The 19,972-nt window shown below is 42.7% G+C and overlaps 1 protein-coding gene across 5 annotated transcripts in view; it reads right to left on the bottom strand.

Moving 5' to 3' along the window:
- Nucleotides 1-19,972, bottom strand: part of ABCA1 (ATP binding cassette subfamily A member 1) — a 92,150-nt gene that overhangs the window by 61,239 nt on the left and 10,939 nt on the right. For 4 of the 5 annotated variants that reach the window (XM_015652476.3, XM_015652475.3, XM_015652478.3 and 1 more), the window contains 4 exons: nucleotides 15,791-15,938; nucleotides 9,718-9,811; nucleotides 6,263-6,404; nucleotides 5,266-5,387 (listed from right to left, as the gene is read on the bottom strand). In XM_015652476.3, the coding sequence (XP_015507962.1) occupies nucleotides 5,266-5,387; nucleotides 6,263-6,404; nucleotides 9,718-9,811; nucleotides 15,791-15,856 (424 nt within the window). In that variant the 5' untranslated portion in view covers nucleotides 15,857-15,938. Of the gene's footprint in view, nucleotides 1-5,265; nucleotides 5,388-6,262; nucleotides 6,405-8,816; nucleotides 8,896-9,717; nucleotides 9,812-15,790; nucleotides 15,939-19,972 lie in introns of those variants that run through there. The other variant, XM_019009208.2, reaches the window with a different exon arrangement.

Genomic DNA, 19,972 nt, shown 5'->3' with positions numbered 1-19,972 from the left:
GTACCCAGCATTGGCCACTTCTTCCACTTGTTCATTGATATACACAGGCTATATCTGACCACAGCAGAAATCACATGGTTTCCACACAGTCACAGACTCCCCTTCCTGGAGGAGTTCCTGCTTTGGGCTGGGAGGCAGTAGCCGCCAGGAATGCCCTAGGGAGCTCCGCTGAGGGCTAGTGCAAGGTAACTGGTACTGAAAACACAAAGGTAATTTAGCCTTCCTACCTACCTCAATAAATCAAGACCTCTCTACTGATACCGCAGGGCAGCATTTTTGGCAACACTTTTCCCCTGGCCTAAAGGAAAGGCAAGGACCTGAATGTCACTGTGGAGCACACTATCAAAGAACCCAGGTATGTACTTATGTGCAGCAATGGGAACGCTATCCTGCCACAGTTGGTGTTTGCAGGTGTCTGTGGGCATGAAGGCTACCTGGACATATGGTTTTTGCTAGTCTTCATTCTAGCCTGGCTGGTTTTTGCTAGGAGTCTTCCCAAAGGAAGTCAGGGAGGAAACCAATTTAATTAGGCAGGCGTAGGCAGGTATAAGAATCAATCTGAATGTTTAGCTTGAGGGTGTGGGTTCAATTTTGTTAGGGACAAGACACTGAAGAGGGAGTTAGCCATCACCTTAATGTCACCTAGTAGATAATGTATGACATCCTGTTGCCCTGAACACCTGGTCATCACACACAAGCCACCAGAAAACTTCTCCAAAGGCTGTTCTCTAGCCCAAACCCTCCACCATCCTTTACCTGTTAAATAAAAGAAGCACTAACAGCACTGACCAGAGAGGCTGCAATCTCCTTCAGTCTCAACATCTCTCTGTGCAGCAGAGTGCAACATCAGCAAAGAATGCTACCCAGCTGATGTTTGTCTCTTCTACCGCAAGCAATACTAATCCAACAAACAACTGGGGCAGGCAGGGCACATGTGGAATAATAGCCTGAGATCTGATGCAACTTCTTAGGCGGTGTTTGTTTCTCTCTGCCTATTTCACTGCTCCATTCTTGTTTAGTTGGGTTGGCTACAGGAAAAAAAGAAACATGCACTTTGAGATCACTGAAAACTAAGAGCAATGGAGCAACTAATAGCCAGGCTGGCTTATATCTGCAACTTTTAGCAATAACCAAAGAAGATGGCTTTAATGATACCTGTTAATTTATTATTCCATGGCACTGCAGAAGAAGGTAGCTGGGAATGCTGTAGAGAGAAGGAAGAAATAAAGAAAGCATGCCTCAGAGGCAACAGCAAGCTGTATCTCAACCTTCTGAAACAGAAGAAAAGCTTATTTCTTGCAAACACTTAACCTGATAAAACGGCACTGAGGCTAACTGCAAATTCAGTGCCTGCAAGCAGCAGCGCAAACCCACTGCATCTGGCAATCCCAGCAGCCTTGTCATGCTCTTGAAAGTGCCGTCACCAAGGTCTTTGACTCTCTGTACTGATTTGCACTCTGCCTTATCATGAGTGTTAAAGACCTTGGTGACATTACTGGACAGAGATGTAACAAGCGGAACAGAGAGGGCACCTGGCACTGCCGGCAAAATTGATTATGTTGTGGTATGTGTGTGCCTGCACGTAGATTTCTCTGCTTGGGGCTTGCTGGAAGTGGCCACACAACAGCAGTGCCCACAGTGTGACAGCTGCATGTGCTGAACTCCCTTACACCACCACTTACCACTTTATCCTGGCATCCTGGCCAAAAAAGGTGCTACATGAAGCAACGTGGGACTGGTCCCTACTGATAATATCTTCCTCTCCAACAACGAGCTCTTCTCTGCTGCTCCTCCTCAAACTCCTTCACAAACAGCCCTGTTTTGAGGAATTATCTCCCACCTTATCAATAAGTGCCTAAGATACAAAGCTTCCTGGAATGAGTGAATAGTGTGGCCTGAACAAAACCTTTATGTCCTACCTTGTCTTTAACAAAGACACTGATTTGTACATACCTGTGCAAACAACATGAGCAATCTGCCATGTTACATAAGCCCCTCATTCCCAAGGTTCAGCTCATGCCTAGGTTCAGATCAGATGACTAATATGGATGCTAAAATCTGAACCACAATGCCTGTACAGATTACAGGCCGCACAGCTCCTCAGGCTTGCCTGAGAAAGTAGTCTGGGAAAAACATGAGAAAGAATTAAAACAATCCTCAGGAACACAAAACAACCTTGCAGGTGTTGTTTTGTGTTCCTTGTTTTCCTTGCAGGAGAAAGTCAGGGGGGTGGTGAGCCCCACTGACCAATGACATTAGTTTGTGAGGGCTGTTTTAGAAGGTTCAAGTGAAAGGATTTTGGGAAATGCTCTCTGAACAGATTCAGACATCAGAAGCCATATACAGACATGAGTGCACTCATGACAGTTTGTGAGGGCTGTTTTAGAAGGTTCAAGTGAAAGGATTTTGGGAAATGCTCTCTGAACAGATTCAGACATCAGAAGCCATATACAGACATGAGTGCACTCATGACTAGCATTAGCTCCAATTTGCAGGCTAACAATGAAAGATGAACTCCCTGAAAATCATCAGAGAGTAGTGGAAAGAGTGTGAGGGGAGAAGGGAACTGCAGACACTCCAACAGAACCCATGTCACACACCAAGGAGCAAACAGTCTGTCCCACTGTGGAAGCTGCAAAGTTGCACCCATCTGCAGGACCAGTTCACATGGCTTCAGGCCCAAGCCAGAGTTAAAACATACAGGATATTAAAAATTTTCAGTTTTTAGCTTATCAATAATTGGCCTTTCTGCTACTGGGGAAAACACATGTATAAAGAAAGACAGTGTTTTCAGGCCAGGTGGTGCACTTACATCTGACATCCACTCCTATTGTCTCCTTAGGTTCCCAGAGTCACTGGAGAAAATGCCCCAGAGTAAAGAGGATTTGCATCTCTCACACCTCATCGTCAACATCAACTGAGAGTTGACCTTCCTTGCACAGGAATCTAAACACTACTAAGTATAAATACAGAAGTGCTTCTAAGATTAGAGGATGCTGTTTCATGCATGCTGTCAGAGAATGAATCACGCAGCCAAGGAGTGGGCAGCAGGGTCCACCAAGCTGGATGGCTTTGTGAATGAGCATGAGAAAGACAAATGGGCTTTGTTCTCCAAAAGGCTTACCAACAATGGACATTCTGTCATTCTAATGACACAGAGGCTTGATTTTTTGATTACACATTTGAAATATAATCTGTGATGACTGAGTCTGAGGCTTGTTTTTGCAGTCAGTCCACTAGTCTTTACAGCAGACAGAAACATGAGCCTTCTGACTCTCACTTTGTAGAGTACTCCATATGCAAAGCTCTTCTTGCAATCAATTCTCCCCCCCAGACCTTCCCAGCAGCAAGAGCTTCAACTTATGGCTTTGATAGTGTTCTTGTAAATGTCCATGTCTGACATTCACTGCATGTCTCAATACAAAACACCACACCAGGATCTACTCTCTTTGAAAGAGTTAACTTGCCAAAACAAATGTAAAAGTAGTACTACTGAAGAGTAAAATACTACTACTAGAAGTGTAAAACCAGTAACAATGATATTTGTCATTCTGACGGAGAAAGCTTGTTCTCAGCAAATCAAATAAAACAATTGAAGATATCCATGAAAACAGTATTCAGCTTCTTGGGAAATAGTAATCTTAACTCATTTTGGCTGTATTCATTGTGTGTCCATCTCTGAACAAAGGGTCTACTCTGCATCCTATCCCCTCTGAAGCTGCTGCAGATTTAGGTAAAAGCATGAGGCTGCCACTCACCAGTTCTCTGAGTAAAAAGAGAGGAGTCCTGGTGGTATGGATACTGAGATCCTCAGCAAGGAGGAGTGTCCTTTATAACAAATATCAACTAATGGTCAGAGTCAGTAGTCCACAATATTATATGCAGATCTGATCACATCAGAATTCTGCACAGCCCTGAAGAGGAGAGAGGGGGATTAAATATCCAAGACTAAAACCTTGCACAGTCCATGTTTGTACATACACTTAGCACATACCTGCCAACCTGTCACTAATACAGATTATTCCAAGGTGACCTGGAGCAACACAGAAAATAATGTGAAAACATCATCTCTGCTTTAAGTGTGCTCAGAACATATCAGACTACGTCAGATATTTTTCCTCCTGCAGGCTGCCTGAGCCATCCTCAAATGATAAGAGCCAAGAACTACTGTTGTGAAACCAAGGACAATTTTCACAAAACACTAAAATACCACCTATGTCCAAAGAGCTCTAAATGCTGCATAAAGGCTGTAGGTGAAGACCCTCAGTGGCTGTGCTCCTTTTTCTATTTCCCTGACGTATGTCTTCCTAAACTGTTCCTTTCCATCACTTCCACTAGACACATACCACACTAACACAGCAGCCAAGACAGATAATCTTTCAGGGAAGAATATGCCAGAAAACTTTAACAAGGTTCAACATCAGAGGGACCTGGCAATAGCAAGAGATCCGCCACATTTCCTGAGAACGGACAGAGCTCTTTCACATCCCAGCTCTGCTGCAAGCTTCCCATGTGATCTCACACTAGTTACTCGTTCATCTGCACAGGACAGGAGGCCACACCATCTTCTCACACAAGCTAAAAATGGGAGGATTCTAATTTTTCATAGGAAATAGGGCTGCGAAAGCCCCCCAGTTTTCCTTTGCCATTCAAATTCCTGACAGACAATATCAAAGCTACACTACACCAAAGAGTCACATAGGAAAAAAACAAAACAAAACAAAAAAAACCCCCACCAAACTCTAAAACTGAACACAAGAAGGGAAATGGACATTTTATTGTCAGATAATAACCAGCTTTGAGTTGTAAGCTGGAGGCCAACATCAGCTTTTCCTCATCTGCATTCTTCCAGCACACTTCCCTCTGGAGCTCAGGGGGTTGAACACTATTTAAACTATAGCTACATTGTGTTCACTGCTTTACAAAATATCAAAATAACCAGTGCTTTCAAAAAGATACACTACTTCAACTCCTTTGAGGAAACAAGCACTTTGACTAACTTCAGCACGCCCAGGATTATAGTTTCACATCCAAAACAGCTGCTATTCTTGGCATTACACACCACGCCTTTTTTTCTACCACCAAATAAATTAAAGAGCACACAAAGCTCTGACACGAGGGAGGCTTAAGGTATCTCTGCAGGATTGGTAAAGGTTTGATAAACTGCAAGTCATAATCACATGCATTCCTGAAATTTACACGCACACAGAATTAACCAGGCCAGAAATAAATACCAGATATTGACTCTTTCTATCAGGTTGTTACCTAAGCCAGAGGAATTTCCCAATTTGCGTAGTTTTCCCAGGACCTTCTGGACATCCTTTATACTCGTATCCTGTTGGCTGTACAACAGTAACCTCCTGGCATCCGAGAACAGGCGGGAAACACTGCAGGAAAACAGAAAAACAACCAGCAGTCATCAGCTCTATGAGCCACCATCCACAGATACAGTTGTACTTACCAATTCCAAACTTTAATACCCTTTAGGTATGTCACTCCAGCACAAAAAACTCTTTCCTCAATGACTACCCTGTGACAATCCAAGGAGCCTGATAAAAGATGTCTGCTAACACAAGGTCAATCTAATCTACACTGGGAACATCATGCATTTGAAAGCCTTTTTAGGACCAGGATGGAGAGGGCTCCCTGCTGCCTATAAACTGCTGCTTCTTAGAAGCACAGTAATTTAAGAATATCCCTGCTTCTTTCAAATGCTTCTCTGGATTGCAGACACATTGTACTCTGCTTTAAGTCTATCTTTCCTAACCCCATTAATGTAGAAAGTAAGGTAAGGTATAGAAAAGCTGGCCATAAACTGTGCTCCCTGCATCATGTTAGGCAGTAATAAGCAATAAATGTCAGTGAGTATTCCCTAAACCTGTTCAATTGCTTCCCAGTCTGTGCTGTTCAGAAGTTCATTAACCAGGGAAGAAGACGCTCTGAAAAACAAGCATCTTAAAAAGCCTTACTTTTTATGGGTGAAATTCTGAGCCCAGGTAAGAGAATGGACACAGTCCTTAATCAAGCAAAGCTTTTCATCCACCAAAAGGTTCAGATGCTTGAACTTGGGAATCCTGCACACCTACCACCTGTCCGCTGGCCCCTATGAACTTGGTAACTGAAGAATCTGGTACATCAGAGGTGGTGAAACTGCAAAACCCTCATGTAGTGTAAGATTTCACAACTGGTAGGTGACTTCCATATATCCCTTTCCCCCATGCTTCCCCAAGAACACAGATGAGGCAAAAGTAGACAGACTCACATGGAGGCATTGAAGTTTCCAACAATTCCAGGGGATTCCCCAGGAGTTGGGTAGCGGAAACATGGGTTGTTGGCATTGCAGATGATCCCCTGTATCCACGGCAAGGTTCCTGCTGAAGGCATAGCTTTATTTGGAAAGTGACCTAGAACAGAAACACAGGAGTTAGGAGACAAACACATGATACAAGCCTCTACTACACAACATTGTTTTTCAAGAGCACAGTGCTAGCCCTGCACTGGTTATTGCCCCAAAGTGCCTATGAAAGAGCAGAACACTAAGCCAGCACTAAGGACTCTCTATGCTGGTCTTTCAAATCTTTTTGCTGAAGTCTAAACCTTTCCACTAAAGAACTAGTGAAGTTGTAGGCCAGAGTTTACAGCCTGTTTAAGAAGAAAGCAGTAACAAACTACTCATAGCAGACCTCCACCAGTATGCCACTTGTATACTTATGAATCCCATGCTCCACAACAACTGGGGAAGAAAGGCCTCCCTTGCACAATCCTGCACCTTACAAAAGCTGTCAAGCTGTTTTTTCCAATGAGCGTGCTTCCTCACCCTTACACCATACACTACACTGGAGGAAGGTTATGCCCCTTCCTCAGTATCTCAAAGCTCAAGACTTTGAGGATCAGATGCCCACCCTCCCCTCTGGTGCCCACCTTGTCCTCCCAGCATGTCTGCAATCACTCAGGGGGCTGGCTCCCCGAGTTGCTCCACAGCCCAAATGGAAGTACCAAAGCCCAAGAAAGGAGTAGTAGCAAAGATCTTAAATCACAGCAATGCTGATTAATGTGGGTGGCTGGAGGAAGATGGGAATCTTACCAGCCCTCCCAGGAGAAAGCCAAGGACTCTGTGCAAGAGAAAGGTTAAGGAAAAGAAGGTTTATAGTTTCCAGTGCTCAAGGAACTCTTGCTCCTAGTTCTCTGTTTAAAATAGTAGAGTTATTTACCTGATCTGTCTGACTTTTGTTTCATTTTGATTTTTTGATCCTCTTGGCTGAGGGGCTTGGGGAGAAGGTGGGAAGGCAGAAAGAAGAAAAATGCTAAGACTTTCAGATTCTTCTTATAAGATGTCCCAGAGAATCACCTTCTCTGTCCTCCATCCCTTTCATTTTACATTCTAAGTAACTCCAAGAAAATGTTCAGAGCAATGTAGAAAGAGGAACGGCACACAAGAGTTTATGGTAACTTTTTACACACAGTGATGCATGTAACACCAGTTTCTCCAAGAGTAAAGCAGTAATCTGTTGGTTTTAAATCAGATGAGATACACAGAACAGTGCAACAGCACATAATTTTCAATTACATTGCTGCAAACATTTAGCTTTGCAGAAGAGATTAGTTACTTCTAGTCAGATACTCTCCCTCCCACTGCCAGAAAAAGTGCATTTTGAATACCTTCAAGGATCACAGGAAAAGAAAAGTTCTACTCAACACAAGACAGTACTCTGGCCCAATAGCAATCTAGTATGTCTTCTCTGACTGGTCTGGTAAAAGCCACATAACTATCACTTCAAAGTTAGTTGTTCTTCCATGTTTTAAGAGAAAACTTCCTCACACTAAGCCAAGCTACTAGAAACAAGAAATCCTGACAACAGCCCAATCCTTGGATTTTCCTCAAACAGAGAAAGACAACTGAAAATTTTACTTGTTGAAAAAGACTACCATTCAAATACTGAGGCTATGTGGAGGCTACAGAGCACTTGCACACAGCTCTGGTACTGCTATCACCAGGCATTACCTACCAGTGATTTCATAACAGCATATAACACTGCCACTACAGATAACAATCCTACTTCCCTTAAGGCATCCACAGGGTTGCCAAAGAGCTCACCATCAACCCAAAAGCTTTCTTTCTATCTCTACTCACAGTTCAGCAAAAACTGCTTCACTTCACAAGACATTCACATCAGTCAGCATAAATGAACATTCAGTGAAACCAATCCAGACAACACAGTTTAGAAACCTATTCACAGAAGCTCTTCAAAAAAATAAGAGGAATTAGCCAAAGAAGTGAATTAAAAGTTACCAGATGCCCTGCGCTCTATAACTGCTGAAGACAATGTAAGAAGCTGGACAATGCAATAACAGTCAACATAAATGTGAAGGGAAAAAGATTGCAGGTGAAAGATTCAAAACTATGCTTATGATACCATGATGCCAGAGCAAACATTTTACAACAAAGCTACTGACTAGCAAGATCAAGCCAAGTAGTTCTATAAAATCACAGCTCTGGCTAGGTATGATTTTATATACAGCCTTGCCATACCCGAAATTAATTACTGCTGAGGTTGCTAGTTATTTATAAAAAGCTGAGTAGAGTGCTTATTGCTTCTCTTTAGCTTCATGTCTATATTACAGGTATGTCTCCTAATAACATTCAGTAACATTCACCATAACATTCAGTAAGAAGAGGCAGTTCAAATTCTATGTAAAGTATGAGATTTAACTTAGAGAAGCTTCAACTACGCTGTCAAGTGCTGAAAAATGCGAGTTAGGCAGTACATGGGATCAGCAGAGTCCAAAGTGTAATGGCAAACTGCAAACACTAATACCTCAGCTTTAGAAGACACCAGCTTGAACACCCAGCAAACAGCACAAAATGCTCCAGCCGTTGCAAAGACAGGATAAGTGCTGTAAAAGGGAGTTTTTTCCTTATTTTAAGAGAGAAACACTTCAGAGGGCCCTTCAGAAACATGTTTTGCTGACCCTTAAACCTTACCTTGCAGTAATCAGGCTAAGGAAAGATAAACAAAGAGCTCTTCCACAATCAGTTAATTGCAGTATGAAGCTGTCACCAAACACAGTAAAACAATATCATGCTGCTAATAAACAAGTCATGTTTCCTAAATCAAATGGCAACCAAAGAGGCCTATAAATAGTCATTTATAAAGAGCAAGCTTCCTTTGAAAGAAAAGAAGAAATGTGCCCATTTAGGGTGCATAGAGAAAAGTAAAATTGCTTTTAGTCAGCAGTGTATGACTGCTGAATGTACTAAATGCAGAGCTGACACTGTAATCCTTTGAAGGAATGGAATTGCTCTTGTGTTCCTTAATGTGATACAATAATGCACTTTACTACCTGGAAACAAGATTGCTTTCTTAGAGATCGGAACACTGCATTCTTTTATGCTAAATCACACACAGATCAAAAAAGAAAAATAAAACTGGGGTTCTGTTCAAGCTTTACAGATACGTCAGAGTTGTATAGCAAATTCTCAGGTAATATAAATGCAAAATGAGAAACAGCAAGAAAAAGAGCAGCAACATAAAGTCCTGGATCAACATCATCCATTAGCTGCAGTTCCCAAGGTGGAAGCAAAGGAGCTAAGAAGCCTTTCTGCAGATTTCTGACTGGAGTAGGGAACCACTGCTCTTTGCATCTTGCCAGCTGCATTATTACGTTCTAACCATGAAACAACAAGCATTCTGGGTGCAGCTGCTGTTTGATACTTACATTCATGCTGCTCATAGGGCGGATATGAAAGTCTTACAGAGATCAGGATGAAGAAGATAAACAGAGGCCAGGCAACTTCGATCAGCAGCTGGAACTGGAAACAATAAAGGCAAAGTATTAAGACATCATATTCAAAATAAAGGTCAGAACAGAAGTTCTAGGACACACTTGTAAGCCAGAACAGTTTTGTAAGCACTGTCTCGCTTCACTTTGCCTACGCATTCCAGGATCAAGAAGTTTGTTCCTCCAGCTACAGAGGATAATCTGCAAAGAATTACAGGGGTTTTTTTTAATTGATATATGCCAGTTATTCAACAAAAATGGATGCGATTAAGGGCTATTTTCGGCTTATTTTTATAGCTTTCTGTCCCGACTGAAAGAAACCTCCCAATGAATCTTTTTCTAGCAATGAGCAGAATTTTTTTTATCCCATATTTTGAGGTACTTGGGTACTTATACTCCACTCTCACAGTAGACCATTAAGCTTCTACCCTAACACATAAGCCATGGAAACTGTGCTGATGCATGCTATGCCAACACTTCCACTACTGGAGAAATATATTGGTATCTAGAAAGCAGAGCTACTAAGATTAGGCTCATATCTAGTTTTTGTTTTGTTCTAATTTACATTTTTTCCTGAAAGTAGACAGCACCCACTGGTGCAGGTCATCTACAGAAAGGCAGTGAGTATCTGCTAAATAAATAAATAACTCAGTTATTCAGAGGGATGAGACAAGAAGAAAAGGTCTGCTATTAAATATACAACCTTTCTTACACAAAGAACTGAAGTGCAAAAAAATTCACTGAGATGTGTCACATCCCACAGAAGCATGTGGACAAAGCAACTCTCCAGCCTAGAGCTTCAGAGACACAAGCTGAAGTTTCCCAGACTTGAGCTTCACTAGTCACACCCCTACTTTCCCACTCCAGAATGACTGCCCAAACATGTATTTTCAGTAAGCTCTGTGACAAGGGAAACCTGAAAGCTTTTTATGCTGCTACTTTGGATGTTTCTCATCTATTACTAGTAGGAGAACAGAGTGTTTTCTTGGTCAGATGAAAAAAAAGAATAAAATCTTTTCCACTTCTTTCCTGAAAGACCCAGTCTTTTCTAATAAGAGGTCTGGATCATTCTCCTTAAAAGCCAGATTGTAAGACCTGCAATCCAGCGGGAGGCAGAATCCTCATCCACAAACATGTTTTTCCATGTTCCAACATTAACAGCTAAAACTGGACTCTTAACACTCAGCACAAGGCACTCCATGCAAGCTTTGAGGCAAGAGACTTCTTTCTAGGTAAGTACTGTACCTCAAAATAAACTCACACTGTACGGGCATTAAAACCAAGGCCACTTGATCCAGCAGAGGAAATTATGTAGGATAGCTTTTCACAGATACCCTTCATAGCTGATATCAAATAGCACCCCTCTCTAAAAGGCATAAAAATTAAGCATCAGTCTCCCAGGCACTCCTGGTAACAGTGCCAGGCTCTGCAAGATAATTTTGGGATATTGGCTCCTAGATTAGCTCAGCTGGTTAGTGCATGGTGCTAATAGCACCAAGGTAGCCAACAGAATCCCCACTCACTTCGGAGCTAGGCTTGATGATCCTTGTGGGTGCCTTCCATCTCAGAATATTCTGTCATCTGTTATTGTCATGTACACACTGTACAACTGCTGGGTAAGAAACTCCACCAAAATCACACTGACAGAGGTGCCAGGAAGACACCTCAGTATTTTTGGTCTCTTATTACAATAAAAGATCTAGTGGCAGTACATACTCAGCCATTAATATTGGCAGCCTGCTTCCATCTGCATTAAACAGTGCTCTGGCTCTCAGAGATCGAAGTTGTTTAGACCTAGGACACTGACAACTTGTCTACTCCTGTTTTCAGGATACTACTGTAAGTGGCTGCCAGGATGGCGTGGCAGGACTTTTCATTCACTTGAGAGAAAAGTGGCTATGAAACAAGGACAAGTCCATTCTATGAAACCAGGACAAGTCCATTCCATCTTGTAGCATCAATGGTCATGCTTTAGCACATGTCACAGCCCTTTGCCACCCTGGCTGTATGCAAGCAGCATGCACTCCAAGCAACTGCTGCCACACTGTTTGGGGAAGAGAAACTGGGCTTGTTGAGGTTTCCTGGGGTGACCAGTGTGGACAGACAGCCTGGTCTACAACTGCTACAGAACCAATGAGAAAACACTGCCCTTGAGCTCAATCCATAGCTTCTTCAGAGAAATATCAGCCCCACCACACTGAGGTGGACAGCAGTGCCCAAACAGCCCTGTTGCTGAAGGGAGAACAAGCCACCTGCACACACAGCTCCTCTTCTGCGCACCTAGTTACACAGTCACAAAAGTAACCACATGTAGGCTGCATGCACAACATACCTAACTTGGCATATCAACAGACTCAGGGAGGATAGAAAAAGGAGGGATGCAGCTCAGAATGACCAAGCTGCACCTTTACAGCTGAAGGCAGGCATCATGGCAGGCACCAAAATGTTCACTGTGAGGGACAGCTGGCAAGGGCTGCACCAGAGGCTTGTACAGGGACAAGATCAGTGTCAGCAGCACCTTAATAGAGCCTCCTCAGCAAGTTTCTTGTGCTGCTTAACAAAAAATGAGTTATCTTCCTTTGCTTCTAAAGGTCAGCAGATTCCTTCCCTTACTGCTTCCCGACCCTGCTCTGACGGCACTTTTCATCCACTGTGGCCTTTCCAGACAAGAACACAAAGCGAACATACCTCACTGAGTTTCATTCTAAGTAGATATCGAAAAATCAAGCCTTCTCTGCCACTTTTGTGCTGCAATGACCAGCCTGGTAAATAATGAAATGAATCTTCAAGCACCCAACCCCTCACCTACCCACTTGGAGTTGAAGAAGGAACATCCCATTTGCACACAGCAGGTGAATTCAACTAAGAACAAATTTGTCCTAATTTTACTGAGGTTAATCCCTAAAGCATGCCAAATTTATACCAGTTGCCTGATTCAGGATGCCATTAAACACTGAGCTCTGCATTGTGTCAACAGGAAATCTGTTGAGCAAGAACTAAGCAGACTATCACCCCATCCCACTGTCAACTCCCCTTCCCACTTTTATGGCCCAGTTTCAATGCAGGGAGATACCAGAAGCTGACCAGTGTCTCCATGCAAGTTTGAGGTGTCTCTCCATTTGCAAGAAAACAGGGAGAGAAGTGTTTTTACACAGTGACCCCTGAACATGATTTTTCTTTCCTCTCTCCCCGTTTGAGCTCCTTCCCCCCACTCCAGTGCTGTTGGAAGCTATCCAGTACAAAGTAACACTTGAACTGCACACATCAGGGTGAGCTTTGAACCCAGCTTTCGCAATGCAGCTCAAACTCACAGAAGCCAACGAGGGGGTTCAGTGAGAAGCCAAGGCTAGCCCACATTTTTCATGAGAAGGGTAAGGATCAAACTATTTCTAGGCTACACCTTCAGTAAGTACAAATAGGAGAGAGCCTTCATCAACACAACCCAACTTAAGGACAACAGTCTCCTAACAGGAAAGAAAAGAGATGAAGAACTCCGCTGCCATGTTAACAGCATGGTGACAGGCTTCTCTGCCACTTCCTGTTAAGTGGGCTTCTCCTCCTGACATTTTCAGGTAAATCCCAAATAAGAACCATTAATGAGAAAACAGCTGCATAACTGAGAAGGGAAAGCAAGCCATGTCTCAGGCCTTCATGAACTGACTAATAATCAGTGTAGAATAGAGATTATGAGCAGTTTCATGCCCTCTGGGGTACTTGATGGGAGACCACTACAGAAGCTGCCAGAAAGTACCAAGAAATAGCTGAGCAGATCCAGAATGTTTACTCTACTGTGCTCCTCCAGCACCACCAGAGGATATGAATGCACCTCTGCTGCCCAGTAACCCTGCAGCTACCCCGACATGACATGCATACTAAACTCAGACCTTTTCACACCTGATGCAATACTGGGGTTGTTCAGCCTGGAGGAACACTTTTTAAAAAACTACCTGAAATGAGGTTATAGCAAGATGGAGGTTGTTCTCTTCTCTCAGGGGACTAGTGAGGACATAGCCTGTAGCTGTGTCAGGGGTCAGATCAGACGTCAAAAACATTTTTTTCACTGCGAGGATGGTCAAGCATTGGGACAGGTTTCCCAGAGAGGTGGTGAAGTTGATGGCCCTGGAAGTGCTCAAAAAATGACGGGACATGGCACTTAGTGCTAGAGTTAAGTTGGCATGGTGGTGTTCAGACAAAAGCTGGATTTGATGATCTTGGAAGTGTTTTCCAAACTTATTGACTATGATTCTATTATTTTCAGAAGATCCTGACAAAAAAATACTAAGCCATCATTCTCAGTGTAAAATTCAGCTCTTCTGAAATAACCTCCTGGTTTACCTAGTTTAAACATCACTCCAGAAAATCCCACAACATTCTAGAATTCCCCTACTTCCTAAAGGCAAACTGGTAATAGGGAAAAGTTAGACCTCTAGTAGCAAGATAGGAAGAGTGTTTTTAGCTCTTAGGGACTAGGTTACATGGGCAAAAGAAAAGAGTCTACCTTAAGGAATCACAGCCAGTTTTGAGACTACTTGCCCAGCTTCATTGGTAACATTTTTCTAAACTATGAGGCTATTCAAAAGGCCAGGATGTGACCCCCATCCAGAGAGCAGACAGCCTCACTCCTTACAGCTGACACAGTCCATGTGTGGACTCTGGTGGGCAGTCCTGTCCTGGGAGATCAAGATCCATGGAAGGAAAAAACATGCAAAGCAAAAATTTTTTCATTATTGACAGTTCTGTTTATATACAAGAAAAGACAAAGACACTGTGAGCCCCTTTTGTCTGATTTATTTAAAGTGACTAATTGCAGCTCTGAATTCACTGAACCCAAATCCTGTAACAACAAGGCTCAGATACTTGAGTGAAGACTTCAGGGACTGTGACCATTACTAGTGGTGAATGTGATAGCCTTTCCTCCCTTGTGACACAGTTTCTAAAACAACCCAACCCAACCAGCTGGCAAGCATCCTGACATTTGCAGGGTTCAAAAAGCTTATCAGAGACCACTTTCCACTTCAGTAACTCATGTTCCTTTCACGTTCCCTGCTGATACCTCCTCAAGGTCAGATCTGACAGGCCAGATCCTCTGAACAAGCCTTGGCACAAATCATGCTCTTGTCCAATACAGGTATGCCCTAAACCTCTAGAAGTTCAATACCATGTTTTCTCAGACTTTTAGCTGTTTGCAAGTGGTATGGCATCCTATGAGGTCTCAATCTAAAGGCAAAAGAATTTTAAGAACACCATACTGGATCCACACTCCTGTGCCCTTTTTATCACAAGGGGAAACTTCTTACATATTGTCTGTTCTTAACAGGTAAATTTCCACACTGTTAACAGATGGTGAGGACAGAATTTTAGCCACTCAGAACACACCTTGGCAGAAGAACATCAGTTGTGGGTTTATCCTCATGCTGTTACAAGGATATGTTTCATGCCAGTCACTTAATCTATATCTTCTGTTGTAAAGTTACATAACAAGTTTGGGATTCTCTCAATGATTAAAGTGACTGGAAATGTCTGTTATTGCCTCTGCCACCTGTGCCATTAGGAAGTGGCAGAATTTTGTTGCCTTTGTTGCTGCTTGCAACCTTCAAAAGGTTTTAAACTCAGGGGCACATCCCTGCAGCCTGGCAATGCCTCACCCACAGAGCGAACCAGGTCTCAGCCCAGCTTCCATTTCACATCTTCGTTGCTGCATACAGCAGTCATGCACCCTCTCTGCCTGATCTGACACCAGTGTTTCAACTGCTCCAACACTCTCTCACACTGGAATTCAGGACAGAAGTCTTGAGCACCTTCAAGCCCTCTGGTTTCTGTCCACCCACCACCCTCTCCAGTTCGAATGGGGTCTTTCCAAGCCAGACCAGCTGCTCAGCCAGGGATCACTAGAGGAGAGACATTAAGTTAGATACATGATGCTTCCCTGTTTTTCTTGAAAAGCTGTATAGCCGTGTAAGCTACAAGACCATAACTTAAGATCTCAAAACACCCTTCGATTATTACTTACAGTCTGTCTTCTTCTGTAGGTAAAGTTCTTCCATAGCAGCAATCCCAGCTGCGTCCAGAAAGCCATCTTCCTTCAGCAAAGCCTAGAAGCTCCCTTTCTTTGTGTAGCAGCAGCAGTACACAGTACAGATGTTGCGGCCAGGCATTAACTAGTGAAAGAAGAGAAAAACAGGAAAAAAATTGAAAGGGAAAAGTTCTGTCATTCAAAACAGAAAAGGCAGCAAGATAGGGAAAGACAAGAGGCTGCACTCTGTGACCTTGTAAGCTCTTCCATGGAACACCCCACTGCCTTCTTTCTTACCCCATGCACTCCAGCCAAGTCTTATGCGTCTCAGCAAGCTCAGATTTAGACAAAAAAGAGGTTTGCAATACAAGTGTATTATTTCCTGCCCCAGAAATTCCAAGAGCAAGGACAGCCCAGAATGAGAATAAGCAACAGGCTTTTAAAAATTATCTGAAGATTCCTCTGAGTAAGACTAAACCATACAACTCAACCCTTTTCCTTAAAGCCTCTTTCCATATTTACCTTCATAATGGTGAAAAGCTGGCTGCCAAATTAGGAAAGCCTTAGTTTTGAAGCCCAGACAACACCATTTGTGGGAGAAAGTGCTATGCATTTAACAGGAAAGGGAGAAATGCCCTTTCCCTTGAAGGTAAGTGACTAAGGAGGACGCTAGAGTTGTTAACATTTAGATGAAGTAAATGGAAAACTGCTGTTTAGTCAGTGTTCAGTGGTCTTGCAACCACCTGGCCCCCAACACTGTTGTGGATTAGGTGTGTTAAGTGTGCATCTTGCTACAGTATGAGCACAGAGGATTAAAAAATATTAATTATAACTATTCAAAAAAAATAATCTCTTTGGTGGCAATTAGTAAGAGCATAGCATAGGCTTGGTACACATACCATTCCAGCAAGGCTCAATCTTTAAGCTCTAAGGTGAGCTTTCATTATATTACTTAAATGTCACTATACCTTTTCTCCAGAATTAATTCAGCATATCTTAATTTACTTCTGAGTTTTAAGGCCACTTCAAATTAAGAGCAGTTGAATCCTGAGAAAGTGTCTGCACAGGAACCTAGTTAACCTATATTAAATTAATTCTGATTTATGTACCTGAATACAATCTGTTGACAGAATCAGCATTAAGAGGACAACCAGCAGCTGATTCAAACACACACCAAGAGAGGCACTCCTTCCAACACCTGTTAAATTGGGAATGCACACTCTTGATTCTGGTGTTCACAACAGCCCTAAGATTCAGAGTTGCATGTCTGATTGCAAATTGCATTGAAAAGATTACCAAAAAATACATAAATGTTCTAGGAAACATTTAATCAGGAAATGCTCTAACCAGTCCTACACTGGAGTAAGACTAGATGAAAAAATCTGGATGTGAGCTTTGAGATGATGAACAATTGTCACCTTTAAGCCTCATCCAAAAGTAAATTCCATTACTACAATGACTTGTAACAAAAACTTGATTAAAAACTTGTCTCTTAATAATGTAGGTCTGTGCTACAAGAAAAATTCTCTAACATGACTAACAAAAATACACCTACTACAATGAATTCTGTAGATGATTATACTGTAGTATCACAACAGGACAACAGTGTTTCTTAGCGCCACCACAGAGAACCAAAGAGCAGTAATAGATGCCTACAAAACCTTAAAAACTGAACCTCATACCAGCATGCCAGCAGTACAGTGTACAGTCAGCATGGGCTTCCTAACTTCTGCCAGGTGCTGCTCTGACTCACTGACAGGACTTCCACAGCTGCTCCTTGACAGAGGGCTGCCCGACTCATCAGACAGGGCAGCCATCCTTCCCCACCCATTGTGTGTCCTGCTGGCTGGAACACCCCAACACCAACACACTGCAGGTGCATGCACATCTGGCTGGTAGACCATGAATTCCCACACATACTTAGAGAGACACTTGGCAGGCTATCGGCATATCCACAGCAGGGAAAAAGCCTACCCTTTGTGGGGAATGTCAGAGGACAAATCCTGGCTGATGAGTGAACCCATGCTCATGGACCCAAAGCACACCTCAGATTACAGCCTTGGATATGGGGGGATCCTTGAAGCACCTCCTCTCGATGTCAATATTACATATCTAAAGTTACAACCAATTTAGCAACAAAAATAACCAGGAAATATTTAGTACTCTCCTTTGTACTACCACCACTCTTAAGTTTCTGCATAGTATTTTGGGGGATTTGGTAACACTCTAAAGAGAAACCTGGATTATCTCTCACATAGTACACGGGTACTTACTGACCACTAATGTGGTACAAAAATCTTTCTAAGAACACTTAGAGAATTGCTCTTTTCTAGCATTTTTCCACAAGGATACTGGTACTGGTTTGCCAGTCACAGACCTCTGTTTGACTTTTTGTGCTCTGCACCAAGCCACAAAACAATCTTTGCTGCCTGGGTCTAATCCCGCAGCCACTGCACAAGTTTAGCATATTGAAGCAGAGGACTGGAAGGGACTGTACAGCCTTCTACAATCACTGATAGTTTTGCAACAGGTATTTTTTTTATCTTCAGAAAGGTGTTTTGAGTACCCACTCCATACATCATGCTCAGGCCCCCAGTACTGTTGAATATCAGCAAAAAAATTATTTCCAATGCTTTCCAGAAATTAAAGCTAAACATCAAAAACCTTAAGAATAAAGTGCCACGAGAAGAGCACAAAAAGTATCCCGTGGAGGGTCAAATGGACTTTTGGTATTCTCATTAATGGAATTACCCCCTACTCTTGCACCTTAATACCCTGCAGAGGCAAAACAAAAGTTCAACCAATCTGTGGAATTAGAAAATCAAAGGGAAGCTGGTTTCATGCAGTTAAAACTCAGATACTGATCCCTTGCAACTGCAGTCAGCCCACAGGATCCAGAACATGGAAATACTGCTTTAGAGAGTTTGTAACAGTCACATCACGTTAGCAAACTAGTGAGCTAAGGGCACATATTTTATCATTTAACTCATCTCAGCTGACAAGCAGAAGAGTGCACAGCCAGGAAGACTCAGCTATGCCACATGCTTGAACTTCAGGTCTTTGGAGTTAAGCTAAACTTTACTGGGAACAAAGCAAATGATCTGGCCTGTTCTGCCTGGATGAAAGTTTCAAATGACAAAAAACTTTTAAGAACTGCCCAGATGTAGGCAAACCAGCTAAGTCCCTGCATTAAACTAGGGCATGCAGCCTAACAGCCTAACTAATCAACAAGAGCACAACACCTGAGACTGAAGTGTATCCAGTTCTTCCAGACATGCTTGGTGACAGCTGCTCTGACACTGTATGCCCCAGTAAATATCTGTTACAGACCAGGGAACAGGTTTGTTAGTAGTCACTTCTGATTTTCATCCATACTTGATTCACTGCTGACATGAGTTAACTAGGCTCACTTGAATTACTAATTCATCAGAAAGCACTCAGCAAACTAATATCAGAGGAAAATAGCTTAGCATCCTTTCAGATGTTCTTCCAGGTCACAACAGGCAAGAACTGTAAGCCAGAGATGCAAAGAACTGATCAACCCAGCACTTCCAGCTTGGTTAGAGCTCAAGTGCCACTTTATCTCCACCTCAGACCAGTCTGGTAAGTTCAACATAGCTGGGAAATACAACTTGTCATTTAGTACTGCAGTGCCAAAACTCTGCTGGTTTCCAATGACAGCTGTTATGTCTCACCTGTGTAAAATTTTGAGCCAACAGCAGGTATCAGTGATCACTCCTCACACTCACCCAGAACTCCCTAAAGCAGAATTACTGCTTCTTGTCTAGAGTAAGAAAAGCTGCACGAACTCATCCCCATAGCATTAGTTTTTCTGTGATATAAAGTACCCACCTGCACAATTAAAGCACAGATTCGACACACTTGTCCCATGGTCTGCCTTTGCAGAAGACTCCCTGTACATGACATTTCACCCTGCTGCAGAAATCTTGAACAGCCTCCTAACCTACACGGCTGCAATTTCATCTCATTTTCTGCAATTCAGAAAATTACTCAAGAGAAAATTAGGCTACAGGGCAACCTCTGAAAACAATGACAATGAAACACATCCTTCAGGCCAACCCTTTCTTTCTTGAAGGGTGCTAGCAGCTATTTCAAAGTAGAATAGCTGTTGAAAAGTCCATTAGCTGCTATACCAACAGTCTCAGGACCCAATCCCTC

The sequence above is a fragment of the Parus major genome, chromosome Z (assembly GCF_001522545.3).
Source record: "Parus major isolate Abel chromosome Z, Parus_major1.1, whole genome shotgun sequence".
Classification (NCBI taxonomy): Eukaryota; Metazoa; Chordata; class Aves; order Passeriformes; family Paridae; genus Parus; species Parus major.
This window is presented reverse-complemented; position numbering and strand designations above follow the sequence as displayed.